We start from the raw sequence: 25207 nt of genomic DNA, 5'->3' as shown, positions 1-25207 counted from the left end.
TTAAAGCTACTTCAGCAAAGTGGGGTAAATGTCTTTCCGTGTACATCAGTTGTAAATTAAAACATAAAGACACAAGATTGCAAAATTTCTTAAAGGCATATTTTACATCCAAATATGCAAATACAAATATGCCTTTAAGAAATTTTAAAGCAATATCTGTTCATAATATTGTAACATCTTATTTGTTACAATCATTGACAGTTTATTGTAAAATAGAAATGTGAAGAAACAAATATGAAAGCAATATCCATTTATAATTTTAAATTTCGGAATAGAACATTTTTGTTAAAATCAGAATCCATTTGGAGTGAATTGAATATATCCATTTAAAATTTGCATCTTACGTTAGGTCATTTAAAAATGTTTTAAATTGCCAACTCCAGAAGATGGATAACAATTTCATTCCTGATGGCAATGAATTTCCTTCTTCTGAATTTTTTTATTAGGTGCACTAGGCCTTCCAATGAGGGGGATGAGCAACAATACCCCTCAGTTAAATCGCAGCTTATCACAAGGCACTCAGTTACCGAGCCACGTCACGCCAACAACAGGGGTACCAACAATGTCACTTCACACGCCTCCATCTCCAAGCAGGTATTTATTGATGGACCAGAATATTTTTCAAAGTGTATCTTTGTAGAGTAAACAAGCTTTTAATTTTTTAATAAGGTAATTAATTATTTGATTTTCTGGTTCAGTGCCTTTCATTGAGGAAAAAAATACCTATGCTCATTTTATGTCAGTGCAAATTGATAAGTATAGTGCAAGATGTTTTTATCCTGCAGCTAGCATACTAGTTGTCAGTGGGTGGGTATCAAGGGTTAATCATCTCCTGGGGAGCTTTTTCAAAAATCACCTCTTCCTCAAAGGAAGGTGTGCAGTTTAAAATTCTTCCCGAGATAATTGTGCTCATTGCTCCCTCACCACACATCCCTTGCTCTAGTGAGCATAAAATAAAACAGATGACATAGATTATGCATATTAGCGTGAAGAGTATAGAATGACATCCATTTGGAATGCAATTATTTTAAATATATGTGTGAAATACATTTGGATTTTGTCATAGTCACACCAATAGTTCTCTCATCTTAGATGTCACCTTATGTGTTAGTTCCACTATAATTTGCCCTTTGTTTGCTTTGGTTTTTCTTTTCAAAGATGTAGAATGACTAGACAAAATAATGATGAATAAAAATTAGGAATGCAATTTGAAAGTATATTTGAGATTGTAGGGTTGGACCATTGGATTATTTATAGAGAATTTTAATGAGTGATTGTAGACAGCTTATTTAGTATAATGGACTTCTTTTTCAGGGGTATTTTGCCTATGAATCCTAGGAATATGATGAACCACTCCCAGGTTGGTCAGGGCATTGGAATTCCTAGCAGGACAAATAGCATGAGCAGTTCAGGGTTAGGTAGCCCCAACAGAAGCTCGCCAAGCATAATATGTATGCCAAAGCAGCAGCCTTCTCGACAACCTTTTACTGTGAACAGGTAAGATGTTTATTGATACTGTGTATAATTGTCTTTCTGGGTGTCCTCATATTTGCCTTTTCATATTCAATGCTTTGTTCTTGAGATGTGGCTTCTCTCTTATAAGTGTGTTTCATCATGCATTTGTGACCAAAGATTCTGTTACACATCATAACTTTAACCTTCCAAAACTAAAGTTATGCACTTCTAGTTTGATTTTAGAAAGCACATTAAAACTTTTTGTTGTGATAGTGGTAGCGTTAGAAAAGGATTGTTCTTGGGTTGCCACCAGACAAATTTTGGTTGATATCTAATGTCCTTCCTTTATTAAATGAGGTAGGTTACCTGTGTAGTAAGAGTTCCAGGCTTATGAATAGGACTGTAGACATGTTTGATTATTACTACCTTCCTTGAGTTATATTTTGGTTGAGAAGTTCTACTTCTCAACTAAGATTCAGTGTTGTGCTTTGGAGACTTACTAACCAAAGACTTTTTAAAACTTCATCTAGAGTATTTGAAAACAGTATCAAGTCTAGGGATTTAAAACACAAAGATGAGCTTTGTGCTTTTTCACTTCATTTTGCACTGTCCATTGCACATACTATGCACATAAGAAGAGTTATTCATTTTGTTAGGATTTCCAAGGTGTTTGGGTAGTTTATATGAGAATTATGTCTAAAATATAAGACTTTCTTGCAAAAATAGCATTTAAGCTTGATGTATGTATTTTTATATATATATGTAAAATGAGGGAGTATAAAGGAGAAAAAGGACCGTGATCTAGTTATAGTCATACTCATTTAATTCACTGTCTTCTATCTAGTACTTATAAAATCTGAATTAAAATAGGTTTTTAGCACATTTCCTGTTTAATCTTCATCCCATAGCTCCAATTCTTGCTTTTATTTCAATTTATGATATTTCTTCTATAATTTTACTGCTCTTTTAATTTTTAAAAAAGTTATTTGTGAAAGATTATCAAAATCCTCCACCTCTTTGATTGTTTCTTAACTGTATACTACTTTTTGGACTTTATCACATTTTTCACATTCTTGTAGTTTTGTTCATTGAATGTATGTTTACATTTTTGCCTTTCCACATTTTTCCACATTTTCATTGTTTTTAAAGTATATTTTGCTTATAAATTGTCGATGCAATATGGATCTCTAAAACCCTGCTTATTCTACTATTGATAAGTTATATTTATTATAAAATGTTTTCATCTCTGAGCACTTACTCCATGTTTGATGTTACCTGTACCTTCAGCAATTCTAACATGCTATTAAAAATTTCCATTGACTTTCCTACTCTTCTTTAGAGTGTTGTTTCATCAGCTGCATATTTTATCAAAATATTGTTTTGCCATAGTTAGTTTTACAGATTTAGGTAAAATCCACAAAACCCTGTCATCTTCAAACCCCACCCATAACACTAATACACTAAAATGTCTTTAACAGAAGATTATTTGATGTTAAAGATACATAGTTTTGTTGGAGAATCTGAATTCCTTTTGACATGCTTAATTATTTGGCCTTGCTCTATGTTCAGCCTTATGTTCTGTTTTTTCTTCCCGTGCTTAGGCTTGTGCAAAAAAGGGAGGCATTTTTATCTACTTACAGAATAACAAATGTGTATTAATTCAAAATTGGGGGCACTATAGAGAGGTTTTTTTTTTTCTTCTAAGTAGATGAAAGGTAAACTATATTTAGATAAGAATGATGTGTTTTAGAACACTGAATTCAATTACAGAATAACACCATTTAATCCAGGTCAGCTAAACATTTATTGAGTGCCTATTGTGTCTTCCTAAACACTAGAGGACAGAAGATTTCAAGAGGAAGCTGACATGGACACTAACTATAAGGAGTTTATATTCTAGTTGGGAAAAACAGACACTGTATATAAGAGAAGATCTTTTATGAAAAATAGTAGCCAGCTTTACTAATAAGGAGAGAAAAACAAGTATTTAGGAAGAATACCCTTAAGGCTAACCTGCGTATTTTTGAGGTTGGGTACTTCTGGTATGCAGTAGGTGTTGGCTCTCCAATTACACAAAATGGTACCCTTTTAATCTGTTTTCCTCAAAGTTCATATGAAATTCTTTGGTTTTTGTTTTTTAACTAATCTGTTTAAGGTGTTTTGGTTCTCATTTATTCATGGAAGGACTTTAGAGAAGTTCTTAAGTAAAAATAAAGATTAAACTCAGAAAAATAATATTAGTATTGGTTTTGAAACATATTGTTATTTTATGGAGGAGACCAAAAGTATACACTTCTTTGTTTTTCTTCATCTGAAAGTTAGTGTTCTTACTGTATATCTAAAATTATTTTCTATGTACCCAGTATGTCTGGATTTGGAATGAACAGGAATCAGGCATTTGGAATGAATAACTCCTTATCAAGTAACATTTTTAATGGAACAGGTAAGCTTATCCTGGAGATAGTACCCTATAAAAAATATGGTAGATTTCTGACATAAAAAGCAATTCAGCATACTGGTCTTTATTATATAATTTTTTTATGTTAAATGGCAGAATTAAATTTAGTGAGAAATCGACAGGAAATAGAGTTTAATTCAGTGAACAGTTGAGATATTTAATTTTTTTTTTTTACTTGGCATGGTAACATCATAGTTGATTTGTGTTATAACGTCAGGATTATTTCTTTAACACGTAGAGAGAGCGTAAACATTAACTTATCCTGTATTTATGCCTTGGAATCTTTTTTGCTTCAAAGCTTTTCCTATCCTCAGCCTTGTCACTGTGAGAACTATAGTGTAGACTAGGTTGGGTGGTATGACGTTCTGGCTATAGAGACCAAGATTGAAGAAAACCTTTAAAATTATATGAAGTATTTACCATTTTTTCTTAATAGTTTTAATAATACTGATTTTGGCATTTAACCTTAATGTGTTTTTGATCCAGTTTTATGTATAAAATTCAAAATTTAGTTACATGGAAAACCAATTCTGAATTTGATAGTAAAAATATTCCTGTAGTCTTTGGTTTATTTCCTTTATTAACCACTTCAGACAGAAGAGAACAGGAGGCTTTGTTGCTACTTTGCTTTAGGTTTTACCCTCTCCATCCTTGCCTCCAGACCTTTCCTAAGAAAGAAAATAAAGGATGTTATTATCATAGGAGCAAAAATGAACAGGATTATTGGGAGAAATATATGTAAAAGAAGCAGAAGGTGAAAGAATGATCAGTAAAATGGAGCATACGTAGACACACGAGAGGATTTAATAAGGAGATGTCATTTATGGCTATGGGCTTTTAATTTTCAAATGTTAATGTACGCTCAACATAAGCAAGATTAAAAAGTTTGGAAAAAAATTCCAAATTTTAGCATTTGTATAATATATAGTAGTTTTGTCTTTGAGTCATAAAATAATATAAAGTTCTATATTCCATTGTTTCTGAAATGCACTTTTTTAATACTTTAATATCTCTGAAATCAGGCTGCATATCATAGTTTAATTAGAGTTTTTTTCCTAAATGGGACATTATTTTTAAATTCTATTTTAACTAAGCATATTTTATATTAGGGAAAATTTTTTTCAAGTCTTTCCCTAGAAATATGTATTTAGGGGGTTATTAACTATTTTTTGAGTTAAAATATATTCTTAAATAACATATGGCAATTTAAAATTCCATATCAGAGGACTTAAAAGATATGTATTAAAAGTTAATATGTAATTAATATGTAATATTCCATGGTGTGTCTGTAAAATAAAAAGGAAAAAAAGAAAAAGTTAATATATATCCAAAGTTTATAATTAATTTGTAATCAAGTAATTCAAGAGAGATTATTTTATAAATTGAAATAGTATATAAATATTTAATTTCTATTGTCTTGTTCATATGGTAGTTTTTTAATCAAAAATTCATATTTAAATGATAGAAATAAATGCTTTATCTTTTACCCTTGTAATTTTAAATTGTTACCTGTCCTGGAATACTAATGATCTGTTGTTTTTCTGTCAACAAAGTAATCTTGAGAGAATAGTTGCTCTTTGAGATTTCTTTTAATTATGAAATTTGGAGAAAAATAAAAATTGGGAAGCAGGGCCAAATAAATTGAAAGTGATTATAAAACATTAGATGAAACAAAGATTAAAGAAAAGCTAAAGAAGGTAGAAATTTAAGTTCTTTGAAAATTAAGAATATAAGGTCATAAAAATACTAAAAAGTTGAGAAGAAATCAAGATGATTAAAATAGACAAGTAGGTTGGGTTAAATTTTAACTTTTAAAGGAAGTAGACTAATTTAATTTAAAATGAACAAAAGTAAATTTATTCAGTATATATTTATTGAGCGCCTACTGTGTAATAGGTATATGAACTTCTGGACTTTGTATCATGTTCCCATATTTCTCACCCACTCACCAAATATGGGAACCCTACTCCCACCCCTTTTTATACCCCCACCCCCAACATACACACAAACACACATGTACACGTTTGTATATTAAACCAATAGGTTTTCCACTGCCTGTGCCTCAGAAATCTTTCTAGCCATTTGCAGGAAGTATTGTCATTGTCATATTTGTGTATAACTGAAGCTTCGAGCATTCCAGATATAATCTCCATCTGGATATAATGAAAAAAAAACCAGTTACACCACAACAGTCTCTCTCTCGTTAACTAACAAGCTATAATTTTAGGTTACCATCTTACTCTTTTATCTTGAGTCTTTAGGATTTCGGGTTTTTATATGCTGGTTGCATAATGCTTTGCTTAATTGTTCATGAAATTATTTGACATAAAATCAATCCATAAGTATCTTTTGAACACCTACATCTGCCTAATACAGTGCTGTGCATTATTTAGGAAGAAGGCACTGTCATCTCAAATTATATTGTGGTTGGTTTTTATAATCTCTTTAAAAATGTTTGTAGAATAAATAACTAGTATTCTTTCTTATTATCTAGATGGAAGTGAAAATGTGACAGGATTGGACCTTTCAGATTTTCCAGCATTAGCAGACCGAAACAGAAGGGAAGGAAGTGGCAACCCAACTCCATTAATAAACCCGTTGGCTGGAAGAGCTCCTTATGGTAATTAAGCTTTTTAATGATGGCCAATGGAAAGTTTCTATTGTGTGCAGGTGCATGTACACATACATATGCATGTGTGTGTGTGTGCACACATATATTTGTGTTTTCTAATTGGTTAGTGTAATTTTGTCAGAAATGATACATGAAAAGTGATTTTTCTTCCCAGAATACCGTAGTAGCAGAGTTAAATGGGAAACGTTTGTACAGAAACTCAAAAGGAAGTGTCCTCTTTAGTATTCAGAAGTTATTTTCTTCTGGCATCTCTGCCTTAGTTCACCATAAGTGATTTATTTTGTGGTCTTCCTTTTCTCTCCTTAGTTGATCATGCATTTTTCAAAAGAATATAGTCCTGGTGATTAATAGTGACTGACTGTTGTATGTATCAGAGATACTTCTCTGAGCCAAGGTTTCTCAACTGCCACACTGCTGACATTTGGGCTGGATAAGTCTTTGTAGAGGGGGGTGGTGAGGGGCTATCCTGTTTATATAGAATGTTAAACAACATTCCTGGCCTCAGCTTACTAGATGCCAGCAGCACCCTCTATTACCATCCCCCAGACCACCCACTGTGACAAACACAGGTGTGTCCAGACATTGGCAAATGTCCCCTGGAGAAAAAGTTGCCCCCTATTGAGAACCACTGCTCATGGGTCATGTATAGTTTATGTAGACTCCTGGTTTCCATTAGTATCCTTCATTACTCTTTTTCACTGTCTCTAATAGATAAGAGATTCAGCTAATAGAGGATAAATGAAAATAAAAGGGGGTAAACACAGACAATAACACTATAACAATTTAGACATGAAAATTCTGTAACAGCAGTGTAACCATACTCTTTTTATCACAGTTGTTTTTTTTTTTTTTTTGGGAAAATATGATAGAGACCAATAATAAAACAGGGAACTTAGAGGGATCGTCAGTTAGTTATTCTAAAATAAAATTAACATTTACATTTTCAACCAAGAAGAATTTCTATGCCGTTTAGAATATGAATACAAATAACAGTATGTAAAGAAGGGAAAATATATTGTTCATATTCTAAAGTTTCTAAATTAGTCTTCCAAAAATAACAAAAAATGATCTGCCCTGGAAGTTGAGTACCTAGCTACTTGATTCTCAGTTCAGACTCTAATGTTTTTAACCTTTCCTCATAGGTCCATTTTTTCATCCCTTTAAATCATTCCCGTTGCTCTCCTTGGACCATCTCTAGTTTCTCCATATCGTTCTTGAATTGTGGAGCCCCAAACTGGATATTGTTCTCCAATAAGGGCCCGACTAATGCCAAGTATAGTGGGAGGATTATTTCCCAGTTCTTGCATGTTTTACATCTATAACATGGAGTCCAAGAAAATCTGAAATAATATGGAGTTGTTTTGTAATTGATTGCAATTTGATCACTCTGTAAGTTACTTTCAAGTAGAATACTGACATGTTCTTCTAAAATTTATTTTGTTCATTTGTATTTGACAATTAACTGGTGTTTATAATATCTAGTCAAATATTTAAATAAAACAGGCTTTTAAAATTTTAATTATTACCAATATCAAATCATGTTTTAAGCACCTAAGTATGATATTAGATTTATAGGATTACCACTTAATTCTCTTGTATTATTTTGTGTGTTAAGTTATTAATCAGTAAGTCAAAATTTAATTCTTCATTGTTATCTTGAATACTATTTTTTGAAGTGCACTTACATAGCATTAAAAAGAAAACTTTTGGTGTATTATCTTGCGTAAAGTTACGTTTTATAAACTGTAGCAAAATATCATAAATATCAATTGCAATTCTCTGGATTATTTTCATTACATAGTTGGAATGGTAACAAAACCAGCAAATGAGCAATCCCAGGACTTCTCAATACACAATGAAGATTTTCCAGCATTACCTGGTTCCAGCTATAAAGATCCAACGTCAAGTAATGATGACAGTAAATCTGTAAGTAACTAAGAATTGTGTATGTGAGTGATGTAGTTTTTCCCCTTCGGATTTCTTTTATATTAACAGTTACTTACCAAATACTGTTACAAAACTGTTTATCTTGAATATCTGTAATAATCTAACTTCTGAAGAATGTGGAAAAGCTTTATAACTTAGAAGATAGCCTATTTTTTTCCTATTTCATATAGGTTTGCAAATTTCTGTTCAACTTCTCAGAGTTAATTTAGACTTTTATTGTAGTCCCTGTCAGCTGGATCCCATGAAGTTTGATAATATAGCCTTCTAAGGAGCTGTGTTTTTCTTGAGTAAGTTTTCTCCTTGAAGAATCTTTATACACATTTTTATACCGTGTTGATTCAGCCAACTCAGCTTCTTTCTGACTTAACAAATGTGTTTATTTCTTCCACATTTCACTGAAAATAGCTTTTCTGTGTGTGTGGTGGGAGTTTGTATATTATTTTAAAAAATTGATAAAATTGTTGGGTAAGAATTAAAATAAGTACAAATTTTAAAGTTTGTATATTCTAACTTATCTTGGAGGTTGCTTTGGTAATATTTTAGGTAATGTACTATATTTAGTTTCTCTTTTAATGAAAGCATTGAGGAGTGTAACTTCAAGTGTATCCCAAAACATAAAGCTCTGAGAGAAGGGGGGGGGTTTTCTGTGACTGAAGATCTGATAATATTTTTCCTAGATTTTTTGTTTTTTAAATATTAATGTAGATAATATAGGATTTATTTACATACCATGGGACAATTATGGAAATAAAATTTTCATGTAGAACTTGAAAAACAGGTAATAATTTACTACCAATTTAAACATAATAAAGAATGAATAGCAAGGTATTAATATATGAACTTGAATTTGTACACTTAAAAAATTTTAATGTCACACTTCATTTTTTTCATGCTAGAATTTGAATACATCTGGCAAGACAACTTCAAGTACAGATGGACCCAAATTCCCTGGAGATAAAAGTTCAACAACACAAAATAATAACCAGCAGAAAAAAGGGATCCAGGTGTTACCTGATGGTGGGACTCTATAAATATGTTGAAGATATTATAGAATGCATTCTTTTTTACTTTTCCTCAAAAATAAAAATGATTATGTTTTTCTTACCCAGGTCGGGTTACTAACATTCCTCAAGGGATGGTGACGGACCAATTTGGAATGATTGGCCTGTTAACATTTATCAGGGCAGCAGAGACAGACCCAGGAATGGTACATCTTGCATTAGGAAGTGACTTAACAACATTAGGCCTCAATCTAAACTCTCCTGAGTAAGTTTTTGTCTTTTTTTCACATTTGTATATAATGCCCCCTGCAGACTTCCAGTTTTTAATCTCATGTCATCAAATCATATCACCTGCTGCCATTCATTGTTGCTGTTATCTGCTGACTCTTTGGGACATTCCCTCTTTTATTAGCTCTTGGATCACTGTCATTGTGCAATATTTTTCCTCTTATAATTTGGCAGTTTCAATATACACATACATGATCTTTATCAAATCCTGAAATCTCAGTTCCTTGAATTTCTTTCCTCCAAAAATCTTGTCTTGCACCATACCTCATCCATTCCTTTAGTCATCCTTTGACCTTGTCATTACTCGTAACTGCAGTCTCTTTATAATTTTAAGTCTGTGCTCCCATGCTCTCTGACTGCCACTTCCTATTTTCCATTTCTCTCCCTCTAGTACTGTGACTCCTATAATCATTTACCTTCAGTCCATTGATTCTTCTACCTTTTCATTGTTCCTCAATATGTCTCTTTTCTCCTGTGATGAACTCATTTCCTTCTTACTCATTAAATTCTATAGTCAGTCATAATCGCTGGCTTACATATACCTTTGACTACTTTGCCCTTCTCTCAGTTGTTATACTTTCATGACAAAAACTACAGTACTGGTTATATCTCTGCCTATTCCATTCCTGATCTGTGCTACTGAGCCCAGTTAGAGAAAAACACACAACTTTACTGTCTGGTCTTTCTTTGAAGTTTATGACCGGGAACCTCAAAAGTGGGCCTTTAATTTGCCAGGGATAATCATACCTGGCATTCTTAGTCCATTCACTCTCTTGCTCTCTTATGCAACTGTTTTACACTTCTGCAAACCCCTTAATGCCTTCTCACCAATCCTTATTCTTAGATGATGACCTTGCTTTTTACTGCTACTTTACTGAAAAAGGTGAAAGCAATCAAAACATCAGCACAGTCCTGCCACCAAATCTGACTACCTACTACCTTCTGCATCTACCTTATTCTTGTTTTTCACCCTATTACTGTAATTGATCCATGCTTTCTATTTAAAACCTCTCTTGAAAACTCAAGGGCATGACTTTAACAGTTTTCACACTTCATTGGATTATTTTCATCAGCATACAAATAAACTGTTATTTCCCCCATCTTAAAAAAAATCTTGTCTTGATCTAACCTCCTATGTGGGTTACTTTCCCATTTCTTTATTTCCCCTTTGAAGCAAAACTCCTCAAAAGAGTCATTTCCATTTCTCCAGTTTGTCTTCTTTCATTCTCTTAAACCCATTTCAGTCAGCATTTTGCTCCCATCACTTCAATAAAACTGTTATCATCAAGGTCACCAAATGACCTCCGTGTTATTAAATTCAGTGGTCACTTCAAGGAACTCTTGCTTCTTGACATATATTCTTCACTTGAATTTGAGAACACCATTCTTACTTGATCTCACTGGTTGGTCCATCTCAGTTTCCTTTGCTGGTAACACCTCCTCTTCTTCTTGACTTCTTTATATTAGTCCTCTTCTTTACATTTACTTTCTTGATGAGCTTTTCCAGTCTCATGGTTTTAAATATCATGTATCTCAGACTTACATTTCCATTCCAGGCTTCTCCTCAGCTTGAGATTTCTACTTTCAATTTCCTTTTAAACATCTCTTGAATGATCTTGCCCAAACCTGCTCTATCTACAGCCCTCCCAATCCTAGAAGCTTGACATAATCCTTCACTCCTCTCCTTCTTTTATACTCCATAATCAGTCTTCTTCCAAAATATGTACAGAATCTGACCACATCTTAACCTGATTTGATTCATTGTCCTCTCTTGCCTGAATACTCTTAGCCAGTAACCAGGTGTCCCTGATTCTCCCTTTGGCCCCACCCATACAGTCTCTTCATGTAGCAGCCAGGGTAATCCTTTTGAATAAATTACTCCTCTGCTCAATACCCAGTAAGGGTTTGTGGTTTCATTATGATTAAAAACCCCATGTCTTTACAGGCCTACAAGGTCTTAGATGATCATTGTCTCTCCCCCAACCCCACCCCAACAGCTTTTCCCTTTGTTCATTGTGTTCGAGCTACACTAGCCTTCTTGCTGTACCTCAGACAGGTCAGTCATTTCCCTACCTTAGTTGCTCTAGCAGTTCCCTCTGACTAGAAGTCACCTACCAGATAATATGATTATCTCCCTCATATCCTTCAAATCTTACCTTCTTAATGAGACTACCCTGACCACGCTATTTAACTATGCGGCCTGTCTCCCCTCTCAGTCCCTTCCCTAACAAGGACTGTTTATTTACTTATTTATTTGGTTAGTTTTGTCTGTCTCCCTCCAATCCACCAACCTCAATCATAGTTTCATGTTGTGAGTGATCTTTGTGGTGTTCACTGATGTAGTATCCCAAGCACCTAGAATAGTGCCAGGCATATAATAGGCACTCAGTAAATATTTGGTGAATTTGAACTTTTGCTTTTAATAATTACTAGTATTTTTTTGGCCACATAAATTGGAAAGTAATTTAATTTGGGGGACATGGTATTGATGGATTTAAAACATCCTGAGTTGAAGTCAATTAGCAGTATAAAATTTTAGATCATATATTTTGTATATTATGATATACTATGTTATTTATACTGTATTATAAAAATAGGAAAGCAGTCCTGTTGTATTTTTCACACACACACCCACCCACACACACCCACACACACACCCACCCACCCTGTTTCAGTTTCTTCCTGTGTAAGTCATTAGACCCAAGTAAGGGAATTAGAAGTAAAGATGCTCATTTTACATTTGAAGTCTTTGTTTTTCCTGATTTTCCTGAAATAAAATTAGAAATATTCTTTTTCTGCTTTGGACTTCAAAGTGTTTTTTTTCCCCCCTTTATTCAGAAATCTCTACCCCAAATTTGCATCACCCTGGGCATCTTCACCATGTCGACCTCAAGATATAGGTAGGAGAATCTATTTGTGTTTACACCTTTTAAAAAGATATTTATAACTGAGAATCAGTTAATAAGGCTTTTTTCATTTTATTATCCAGACTTCCATGTTCCATCTGAGTACTTAACGAACATTCACATTAGGGATAAGGTGAGTGTAGTTTATTATTTTACTTAGTCAGCATGAATTTATCTATTTTCCAGGTGCCGTTTTTCAGTTCAGACAGCATAATATTTTTGAAGTAATTAACAGTGGTCTCAGGGGTATGCTTTTGTATGTCCATGGTAAACTGTTAAATGTTAAACGTTAGATAACATTGTTAAACAGTGTTAGGACTGGTAAAATACTTCTTATAGTTAATAACAGGCTATAACTGTAATCACAGTTGATGAGAATAAACTAACTTGGAAAATTTGATAAATTTTCTTCTCGTATTCTCATTTTATGACCTTACCAGTGAGAAAGATTTTCCTTTACAGATATTACAGATACAGTATTTGTAATGGAAATATATATATATATATATTTTTTTTAAATGATTTATGACCTTTGGTGATTTTTCTGTATTTTTTCCATTTATTTAACTAGCTAAAATTCTAGTTTTAAGTAATTATTAACAACTGATTACACCTTTAATTTCTCTCTCTCTCTCTCTCTCTCGTTAGTGTAAGAAAGAAAATGGTAAACACTTTTTGCTTTAGGAGGAAGAACTAAGTTCATTTCTTGTAGGGAAAAAATGCATAATGGTATCTAAATTTCAGCCATGCAGAAGGATATAATTTAGTTAAAAAATATATTTGTTATGTTTATAAATATATATATATATAAAACAGTGTTCTGAGTCTGTGCCATACAGTTGTGTGGTCAAATGGATGTTGATGTTGTCAACAGGCAAGTAAAGGATATCTTTCTCAGTATGTCTTTTCATACTTGAGTAGATGGAAGGCAAGAAAAGACGTATGAGATGGGGCTTGCATCTTCTATTTGTGGATTGTGTGATTTGCTGCCACCTCCACTGTAGAGCTCTTTTGTTCCAATTACTTGTGTTCTAGAACCTTTTCTTAGGCCAATTTGAGAAATACTAATTTAGGAGAATGTGTTGCATTGAGGACTGCTGCCTGAATTGGAATTACATGAATGGAGAGAAAAATTACATTCAGAGAATGTGCAATAGCCAAATAAACATTTAGATATAGGTAAAGAGATAAAAATGTGTTTGTTCTGGGAAGCTTTTAAGTTTTATTTTAATGTGAGAATTTGAGACTGTTGAACTCACCTATATGTTATAGTTTGGTAGGCAGTCAGGTTTCTACCTTGTGTAGGGAAATGTAAGGCAGTCATCTTTCAGTCATCCATTTAAACAGAGCCATCTCTTCATGATTTTTGTATTCATTGACTGTGATTTGCTGAAAACATACAACCAGCTGATTTGTGAATCACTGTCAGCCGTAGATTTAGGTAACATCTTATAAGCTTTATATATATTTGGTATTCTACAAGGTGCTTTCATATAGTTTCACTCATTTAATTTCATTTACTTGCTTAGTAAACCCTTGTAGGTGTCATTGTCCGTATTTTACAATTAAAGTTCATACACGTTAAATCATTTGGACGTGGTCATATTAATAAATAATAGAACTAGGACTTGAATACAAGTCCTAGATCTCTGAGCACAGTGTTCTAGTATTGTTGCCACATTGGGTGTTAATAAATCCTTGGAGTGAGGTAGTTGACAATTTGGTCTTGCTTGGAAGTTTTTATTTAGCTTTTTTCCCAGTTACTATATCAAATAGATGTACCAGAAATGAGGGAATTCCCATTTAGAAAATTGTAACTACCTATCTGTGTAATCATACAATAACATTTATCTGCTACAAAGTGAAGTTTCTGTTTATCTCTCCATTTTTACTTTAGTGGTAGCAATTATATATTAGGATTTTCACATTTGTTTTATATTTCAGAATAATTTTTCTTTTTCAGCTTGCTGCAATAAAACTTGGCCGATATGGAGAAGATCTTCTCTTCTATCTCTATTACATGAATGGAGGAGACGTATTACAACTTTTAGCTGCAGTAGAGCTGTATGTTCAAAGTATTTTAATCACTTTTGTATTATAGTGGATCTTGACTATGCTGAAAACTTCTTTTAAATAATGATGACTGTAGTTTTTTTAAGCCGACATATTCTCCATCAGAAATTTGTTTATTTTTACATTTAGTAAAATAAATTTAATTTAGATTAAAACCATATGTTACCATGGCTTCATAATCACTGTTTTACATAAAAAGAATTTTAAACTTATTGCTGAATTTGTAAGAAGACAGAATTAACTTGACTCATGGATTTGGTGAATCTAATTTTTGTAAATATATGAATTATAAGATATGATTCATGACTGTGGTTCTTCCTCTTTATTGGAACTGTATATGTTAATGAGCGGATACTGAATTTCATCATTTCATAAGCATCTATTGTGTATTATATAGGCAATGTACCATGCGTATTTGTTGTGTGTTTTGAAGTGCTGATAAAATAAAGTCCACGTTCATTATCAGCAGCCTGTTGGCCAATTTACATAGAAGTTAGTGTAAAGAAGTTGATTCATTGACTTTTTTCCTGAACATTTCTGTTTTTACCTGATGTTTTAAAAATAAAAATTTTCTGTCATTTCTCATAGGTCCAGTTGGTAACATGTTTTGTTGCCAATAGACTATTCCATTTACTATAGAGTGAATTGTTAGTAAATATTTATAACCTTATGATTTGGAGACCTTTTCTCAGATTTAAGTATTTTGTAGTATTCCTAATAACATTTCTATAAATGGCCTTGGATCAGATGCTTTAAAGTGTAAAATTCACTATGTTGATAATGAATTGTTTTGTTTTTGATTTCTCAATTGAGAGGATTTTTTTTTGTTTTCTTCCTTGTTTTCCCCTCATTTTTGTAAGATAGAGATTACCTGTTCCTATTAATTTATTTGTAAGTAAATAAATTCATTCAGTCATTCATCCATCTATCACTGGCAGTTCTGTTTCATATCTTATTTATGTCTTAAAAACTACCTCATTGTGTTGGTAGAAAAGTGTTTATTTACATGGAGGCCTATTTTTGTGGGACATTTACCTCCTTTGTGTTACTTGCCCAGTTTACAAGCGGTGTAACTCCTCATTCATTCATTCTTGCATGCATTCTAATGGATGTCCTCCTCTTAGCTTTTGAGAATTTAGGGTCAATGAGATTTGAATAAAAAATATAATAATTCATTATAATTTTCAAATATTCTATTTTCAAAATAATTATAAAATTATGTAAATTTAAATAGTTAATTCAAATGGACTTTGTATTTAGTTCCTTGACAAATAATATAAGTAGTTGGGGGTTTTGTTTATTAAATATCTCAATTTCTTTTGAGTGTTAACAGCAAGAAAGGAGTGAAGTTTCTGGAACATATTGTATCTTCATTTGGTCTGCCTAAGTTTTTATCACATTGCTTATAGAACTTTTAAAATCTAATCTTGTTTGTATAAAAAGTTTCTTCAATTAAATAAAAATGTGTATTAGTGTGTTTTCTGAACAAATTAAGATACTATTTTTATTGCAATAGGGTTGTATTTAATAACAATAAAAGAGTCAGGAAGCATCCTTATTTATGTATTTTATGTGTAATTTTTTCTGAGAAAAGCTTTACAAAACATAGAAAATGTTTGATATGAACCACAGGAAAAATTAATTATCTTTTTCTTTTAAAAATTGAAGTTTTAACCGTGATTGGAGATACCACAAAGAAGAACGAGTATGGATTACCAGGGCACCAGGCATGGAACCAACAATGAAAACCAATACATACGAGAGGGGAACATATTACTTCTTTGACTGTCTTAACTGGAGGAAAGTAGCTAAGGTATATTTTTTTCCATGTGCAAATGTATAAATCTAGACTTTAAAAAAGAATTATCCTCTTTTATCTGTTTGTATGTGCCAATATATTCATTCCAATAATGTGCCAGATAATTGCTAAGTCTTTTGTCCCCATCTCCTTGGCTTGACACTTTTAGGAGAGTGTCTAGAAATGCTTCATTTTGCTAATAGTTAAAAAAATTACTGAACTTGGTAAGAGATTTTGTAATTTTGCACAAGCCTTGGTAAAATTTGAAATATTTTTGTGTCTGGTGAATTGTAAAATAAAGATCACTTCTTGCAATCCCAGTCATGTATTTTTATATTTTTGTTACTTTAAATTAAGGAGGTATGAGATTTTCCTAATAGCAATTTATAAACAAACTTTTTACACTTGCACTTATTGCGGGAAAGATAGCTGAATTTTTATTTGCTAGTAATTTTAAGAAAAAAAAAATCACAAACATTGACCATGACTATTTCTGATTACTATGCTAAATATTGGGGAGAAATGGGCTGTGGGAAAAAGTTGATTGTTTAGTTTCATTTTGGTTTTGCAATTTTTTTCTCACAAAAATGCCTTTCTAATTATCCCATATGCAAAATTCCTATCCGTGTCAATGCGTATTTCACATTTATGTTTACTACTTTGTGTTTACTTAGTCTACTTAGTAGAGAGCATAACCCACATTGTCTGATTTCACAACTCCAAGATTTCTCTGAATGCATTTTCCATCAGTGATTCTTAGGATTTTAAACTAAAGAGTTAGTTTTGTGGATTTTTTTTTTCTTTAAGAGATAAGAGTCTTGCTCTGTCACCCAGGTTGGGTGTACAGCTCACTGTAATCTTGGACTCCTGGACTCAAGTGATCCTCCTGCCTCAGTCTCCCGAATAGGGACTACAGGTGTGTGGCACCACGCCTGGCTAATTCTGGTTTTTATTTTTTGTAGAGATGGGTTCTTGCTTTGTTGCCCATGCTGGTCTCAAACTCCTGGCCTCAAGCTATCCATCCTGCCTCAGCCTCCCAAAGTGTTGGGATTATAGGCATGAGCCACCGGGCCCAGCCTTAAATCTTTTTTGTTACTATTATTATTGTTGTTATTATCATTATTATTTTTTGGTTTTTCTCAGTGGTAAATGTCATTACTTCTCAGACTAAGTACATATACTATATACTGTATTTCAGTTATTTTAATAATTCTAATTTATATGAACATCTTGTTTTCACAAAGAATATTCATGATTTAATCTTTTAAACAGAAATAGTTACCTTAATTAAAAACAGTACATGAGACTTGTGTATGTTAACTGCTGTTTAAGAAGTATGGTATAGTAGAAAGCCGTAGCCTTTGTATCATTGATTTGAATTTAACTCCTGTTTCTGTTATGCTTTCACCTTGTATGAGTTTTCTTTCTATGTCTGTTTCCTTTTTTATAAAATTGAGATTATATTTTCCCCTAGTTTATCATGAAGATTAAGTGAGATAATACACACACACACACACACACACACACACACACACACACACACTACAGTGCTTGGCACGTATTGGGTATTTGATATATGGTAGTAGCGCACACACACACACACACACACACACACTACAGTGCTTGGCACGTATTGGGTATTTGATATATGGTAGTAGTTGTGGTAGTTTTTTGCTGTTGTTTTTATCATCATTGTTACTATAACTTACTACTATTCTTCCAAAGATGGAAAACCTGTAACTGATTGTTGTTAGGTCATGTCATTGGTTTTCAAACTTTAGCTTGCATCAGAATTAACTTGGAGAACTTGTTAAAATACAAATTGCTGGGCTATACATACTCCCTTGTTTCTGATGTAGTAAGTCTGTGGGTGGGACCTGGGAATTTGCACTTTTTAACAGCTCCAAGTGATGCCAGTGATCATGCTGGTCCTGGTCCAGGACCATATTTTAAGAACCTCTGGATTGAGTGATGCTACAGGAGAGAAAAAATATCTTTGGGGCGGGCGGGGGCGAATTCTATTAGTAAATTATTGAAGTTTTCTCCATTCAGTTTGAAGCTTTTGCTCAATAGGATTGTAAATTATTCCAAGATTATATATGTAGAAAGGGATAGATGTTTCCAATACATAGATAGTTACATAATTTTAGTTAAATTTTAGTTGGATATATGTGTGAGGAAATCAATTTATGTGATAAAACAGTTCTTCAGAATTAAATTCTCCCTATAAGGTTAAATATTCAGAAGCAATTTAAGCATTAATATAGGACTCTTCTACTTTCCTACAAAAGCAGTTTCTCACTCAGGTAAATGTCCTTTTAAAGAAAATTATATCTACCTAAAATTTATATTAAATATATATAGTGTATATGTAAAATAATTTTGCCCAGTTTTACCTGATACCTCCTATACAGTTGAGCTTTCTTAACCTTTACATTTAAAAATTTTGGCTGTGAACTGAAAATGAAATTTGAGAAAAAATATCATGTTATTCTCTAAGAAATTTCTCTTAAGGTAAACAGCCCACTCTTGGTTATATTGAAATACAAATCCATGAACTTAAGATTTTAAGTTGTATTATATTCACAGATTAAATTTTTCACATGGCTTTTTTTTTTAAAGGTTGTATTTAGTGCTTTCCCAGAAATTTCATTAGAAATTAAGAAATTTTCGTTCTATTCATAAGTATTATTAACAGACTTCATCAAATTATAGAAAATTCATTAATATGTAATGTCCCAAGTTAACTTATGAGTCCCCATCTGTAAAGTGGATGTGGTTTACTAGTCACAAGTAAAGAGCATATATTAAATAGCTTCAACTCATTGTGAGAAGTCTGCAGTATGAATTAGTATTGTAAGTAATAGCTGATGTTACGGTGTCATTGAAAGGTTTCAAGCTGATCTAGACCATAATCCTGGTCCCCATTCATAATATTTTATATGAGCTGCTTTTTCCCCCCAAATTACTGAATATTTTCAAAGAATTATAATATTAAATGAGAGATTAGATAATCCAAATTGGAAGTATTTCTTATCCCCTAAAAGTTTTTTGTGACCCTGAGTTCTAGGGTCTAATCCATTATTTATTTACAGAATTTCCTATAAATCAGTGATTTAAGTACATAAAAATTCTGATACTGTATTTTGCTTACCCTCCCCTTTTAGATAACCTTAACTTCTTAGCAGGCTATGTTGTCCTTCATAACTTTGCTAGAATTACTCCCGTCCATTAATTTAAAATCTGTGGCAATTAAGATCATAATGACTAAAATTTTTTAAATAATTTCTTCCACAGTGAATTTTTAAGTGACAGAGGTTGCCTTATTACCAGGAGCTTTCTCAAAATAAAAACTTAAAAATTTAAGAATTCTTTTAGCCTAACACCTTTTGGGTCTAACAGGATTTCTAATGCTTAGGATTTTTTTATATCACAGTCTGATATAAATGCGATTTTTTTCATTAACTTCACTGGTACATATTAGCACATCTTTATACTTTAATTAGCAATGTGTGCTTTTCTTCAATTATTTCTAATAACAGTATTTAAGGTAGTTTGCCATTTCTTAAAATTTAAATTAATATGGATTTATTATACACATTGAGCATCCCTAAACCAAAATGCTCCAAAATCTGAAAAATCTTCATAACAACATGACACCACAAGTAGAAAATTTCACACCTGACAGCTTTACTTTTTGATGTTTCAGGGTACACAAACTATGTTTTATGCACAAAATTATTAAAAATATTACATAAAATAGCCTTCAGGATATGTGTATAAGGTATATGTGAAACATAAATGAATTTCATGTTTAGACTTGGGTCCTGTCGCCAAGAATATCTCATTATGTATATGCAAATATTCCAAAATCTGAAACACTTCTGCCCCCAAGCATTTCAGATAAGGGATACTCAATCTGTAGTTAAGAGAAAGCTGACATTTCTTGAGAATTTGAGAAAATATTCCTGTAGTGTATGTTTCTCTATGTAACTAGATTAGTGATGACATTAATGTTTCTGTAATAATAATTTTGATGATCTGAATCCAGTGCATAATTTCAATTCTGCTTGAATTGTAAAGTAACCTTTTGAGAATACATAGCCTAATTTTATTAATAGAAAAAAACTAAGGCATTAAAAAGTTGTTTTAAAAGTATTTAGTACTTTTTTCTAGCTTTTTAAAACATTATACTATAACCTAAAAGTCCTTTTTTTCCATCAAAAGCAAATATATACATAATTTCTAGTACATAATTTGAAAATATTAGAAAAATTATGTATTCTGTTCCCAAAACAAGTGAAGAAAGCTAGTGTTTATTATAAGTTCATCAGATGTTAATTACACACTTGCCATAGGCATGGCACTATTCCAAGCTGTAGGTAATGGTATACAAAGTGGACACAGTTGCTCGTGTACACAAGAGTGTACATGTATGTGGTATGTGCATACATATAACGAACATGTTAAAGATGTTATGAACAGTCAAAGTTAGGGGACAAAGAAAGTTGTAAGTTTTATGTATTTTAAGAAGACTAAACATAAATGGAAGACTAAAAAAAGATGAACAATGGAAGACAAAATTTGACCCGTGTAATTTCTGAATCTCTGATATATAATAATTCTTTAAGATTTTTAAAATTATATTAAAATGTTTTTGCTCCTTAGGTTTAAACTGATCTTTTTTGAGTATGTAGGGGGAAAATATGTATATTGATGGAAATTAATCTAGTTTAAATTCTAATACAACATAGTTCACCAATGTGAATAAAATTTTAGTTTAAACTTAGATAGTGGTGCTTATTGTTTGTGAAAGTTACAGATAGACCCTATAATTACACATTTTGGAAACAAAGATGCCAATTTTAATTTTAAAACAATGACATAGCAAGAAGATATTTTCTTCACTAATTCAGATATTTAGCTTCAGCCAAACAATAAAATTCTTTTAATTCTTACATAGGGTAGGGGAAAGGGAGAGTGGTGGCTGCACAGTGCATTAGGGGGGGATATCATGGTTGTAGTGGTGATTCTGTGTTTGCTAGTTTTTACTGATAAGCAAATAACCTGTGCCTTAATTACTCTCAGTCTTATGAAGAGCACCTTTTTAAGCTAAAGGCACCATGGTGTACCCCCTTTATAAACTTTTGTCAGGGAACTGAATTTTTTCAACATTTCTGGATTAGGGTGTAAAGAATTAAATGTTTTGGTTCTTGGGCTAAATATATTTAAGAACAATGTGTTATACTAGAAAAGACACACACAGGCTTTGGTGTCACATGGAGCTGGATCCGAATCCCAGGTGTGCCACTTACTGTATGATTCAGGCAAGTTGTAAACCTCATTTTCTTCAGGTGCACAATGAAAATAATGATATCCATTTCACACAGTTATTATAAAGCTTAGAATAAAATTAGTTGTGTCTCCAGCTTTGACATATATCAGGCTTTCAATAAATTATACCTGTTAGGTTTGTAATTGTTTAGTATCTTTAAATTTTAATTACTTGGTTCTATATCTCAGAGTTTCATCAGTGTGGCCTCGCTTTTCATTTTAATAATGGAAATTTTTATTTAATAATGTAATCATCCATTATGGAATCAGTTTGAAACCAGACAGACAAGGTAAAATATGTTAACCATGGTTGCTAATGTCACTTGTTAGCTTAATCTTGAATATATAATACATATTAAGGTTCATAATTCTTTAAATGGGATTGTACAGTGAGAGTTTGTGGTAATTAAATTCAGATTGTAGGATCAGTAATTTTAGAGCCTCTTGCTTTATGGGGTTGTGGAGGGCGTTTTTTTGTTTGGATTTTTTTTTAATTATATTCTGCATCTCTATACTTGATCTTGGGAGGAAGTATGAAGAAATTACTTCAACATTCTTAAATTTTAAAACTCAGGAAGTTAATATAGTATCTTGAAAGTTTGATTAAAATGAGCTATCTGGTTAGTCTTAAAATGTGCCTATAGCAAAACCACTATATAGTTTTAGGTAGCAGTTGATTTCTGTTTAAATCAGTTTGGAGTTTGTGAAATGGGAAGTCTGACAGTATGAGTTTTAAAGTTCAGTGTCTTCCTTAGGTTTTAATGAGGTTAGAATAACTTTGTATGTTTGCTTTTTAAAAACTAAGTGTGATAAAGACAAATTGGAAAATTCTTTCTAAACTTTTCTCATGGACAAACAGTAAATTTTTAGATTTCGTATATTTTTTTGAAGGTAGCTTATTTTAAAGATCCTGTATTCTCAGTGATTTAGAGATACAGTAATTGCTCCTCCCTTTATTTTTTTAGTAAAATACACAGAAATAAGAAGCCTTATGCCCAGGGCCAGGTGTGGGGGGACACAGGCTTTCAGTGTCAGATGTAAATGAGTAGTGTCGTGACTTACACATAGAAAGGCTGTCCTTATTTTTGTACTTAACGGTTAGAAACTATAGCACATTATTTTTCTTCAAGCCGTATTTTACTTAGAGGAAAGAGTTGGTATATCTGTTAGTTAATGTTCATTCTTATGTATGTAACTATTTTGTTTGTAAAGTATATTTTGACAAAATTTTGAGATCAAAAGGACAGGAAACCATCTAAATTCTTGAATTTGTTTTTGTAGGAGTTCCATCTGGAATATGACAAATTAGAAGAACGGCCTCACCTGCCATCCACCTTCAACTACAACCCTGCTCAGCAAGCCTTCTAAAAAGACTTCCCTTTTCTTGGGGTATGGCTGTCTCAGCACAATACTCAACATAACTGCAGAACTGATGTGGCTCAGGCACCCTGGTTTTAATTCCTTGAGGATCTGGCAATTGGCTTATGCAAAGGGTCACCATTTGAGGTCCTGCCTTACTAATTATGTGCTGCCCAACAACTAAATTTGTAATTTGTTTTTCTCTAGTTCGAGCAGGGTCTGAATTTTTTCATTTATTTTCTTTTTTGCCAGCAGACAGACTTGGGTCTGTAAAGACAAGCAAGTACACTGACAGAAGTTTACCATTTAGTTTCTAAAATGTAAAAAGAAAACCCACAAAAGACTCAACAAAATTAGACCACAAAATTTGCATTGTTCATTGTAGCACTATTGGTAATAAAATAACAAATGTTTGTGCATTTTTATGTGAAGATCCTTCTCGTATTTCATTTGGAAAGATGAGCAAGGTCTGCTTTCTTCATTTTACTTCCCCTTCTGTTTTTGAAAGGCAGTTTCGCCAAGCTTAACACAAGAATATCTGACTGTTTAGATGAAAGATATTGCCACAATCTCTGGATGGTTTTCCAGGGTTGTGCTATTACTGAGCTTCATCTTTCCAGAATGAGCAAAACACTGTCCAGTCTTTGTTACGATTTTGTAATAAATGTGTACATTTTTTTTAAATTTTTGGACATCACATGAATAAAGGTATGTATGTACGAATGTGTATATATTATATATATGACATCTATTTTGGAAAATGTTTGCCCTGCTGTACCTCATTTTTAGGAGGTGTGCATGGATGCAATATATGAAAATGGGACATTCTGGAACTGCTGGTCAGGGGACTTTGTCGCCCTGTGCACTAAAGGGCCAGATTTTCAGCAGCCAAGGACATCCATACCCAAGTGAATGTGATGGGACTTAAAGAAGTGAACTGAGACAATTCACTCTGGCTGTTTGAACAGCAGCGTTTCATAGGAAGAGAAAAAAAGATCAATCTTGTATTTTCTGACCACATAAAGGCTTCTTCTCTTTGTAATAAAGTAGAAAAGCTCTCCTCACTGCAGTGTTGACTTTGATTTGAAATTGTGAAGTTATTTCTTCAACATGAAAAATAGAGGGAAAAACTGAAGTTTTACAGATATCAAATTGAATGGTGTGACTAAATTTAAAATGTCTTTTATCAGCTTCCGACAATTCAATGGAAAAATAGTGAACCATTTCACTTGTAGGTTAAATATGTAGACAGTATTAACCAGATAAAACGATTTTTAAATAAATGGATTATGGCAGCATTAGAAATGAAACATTCTGAACACTACTGGGCCCCAATCAAAGTACTTTTCTTCTGTGAGAAATTTCTTGATAGACCTTTGAGATTTATTTTTAAGACATAATATGCAAATTAAGGTAAGCCAAAAGGTAGAGTGGGGTAGACGGTACCTTTAGTTTGCTGACCTGGATATTTCATGTTAACAAATTTATGGATTCTTTTCCCATGTCAATACAAATACTGTATTTAAAAATATCTGAAGACTGAAGCTACCAAACCAAAACTAGAGGTAGAGAGTAGGAAAAAGGCAATGAGTTTTGATTCCTAAAATTTTTATTTTTAACCTATTTTTCTATCAAGGATGAAAGTTTGTTGACATTTACCAAATCATGTTTGAAAATGAAATATTTATGACATTGCTGTGTTTATGTATCAGAAATATAAAGTGGCTTAAAATTTACCTTTTTCTATATATTTTGAGATAAGAGATACTGACATAAAAAATCAGGATTTTTAATCTTTCAAAATAAACCAAAGCATCTTCTCAGTAGGAAAGATAGCACTTATGTAACTATAGTTTTAACTGCTGTGCAAAAAGCCTTCACAGAACACTATACCATATTTCACATAAGCCAGAGTCCAATCCTAGAAATCAATTTTTTAAAAAACAGATTACATTT

The 25207-nt window shown here is 32.4% G+C and overlaps 1 protein-coding gene across 5 annotated transcripts in view; it reads left to right on the top strand.

Moving 5' to 3' along the window:
• CNOT2 (CCR4-NOT transcription complex subunit 2) overlaps positions 1-24315 on the top strand; it is a 100170-nt gene extending 75855 nt beyond the window's left edge. For 4 of the 5 annotated variants that reach the window (XM_045553369.1, XM_045553370.1, XM_045553372.1 and 1 more), the window contains 12 exons: positions 447-594; positions 1315-1497; positions 3819-3898; positions 6408-6533; positions 8347-8471; positions 9389-9509; positions 9602-9758; positions 12620-12681; positions 12771-12820; positions 14651-14751; positions 16429-16573; positions 23174-24315. In XM_045553369.1, the coding sequence (XP_045409325.1) occupies positions 447-594; positions 1315-1497; positions 3819-3898; positions 6408-6533; positions 8347-8471; positions 9389-9509; positions 9602-9758; positions 12620-12681; positions 12771-12820; positions 14651-14751; positions 16429-16573; positions 23174-23260 (1385 nt within the window). In that variant the 3' untranslated portion in view covers positions 23261-24315. The remainder of the gene's footprint in view (positions 1-446; positions 595-1314; positions 1498-3818; positions 3899-6407; positions 6534-8346; positions 8472-9388; positions 9510-9601; positions 9759-12619; positions 12682-12770; positions 12821-14650; positions 14752-16428; positions 16574-23173) is intronic. The other variant, XM_045553374.1, reaches the window with a different exon arrangement.
• Positions 24316-25207: the final 892 nt, after the last annotated feature.

This window comes from Lemur catta, chromosome 6 (genome assembly GCF_020740605.2).
Source record: "Lemur catta isolate mLemCat1 chromosome 6, mLemCat1.pri, whole genome shotgun sequence".
Taxonomy (NCBI): domain Eukaryota; kingdom Metazoa; phylum Chordata; class Mammalia; order Primates; family Lemuridae; genus Lemur; species Lemur catta.
Note: the sequence above shows the minus strand (reverse complement) of the source record. Positions and strands in the feature narration are given on the sequence as shown.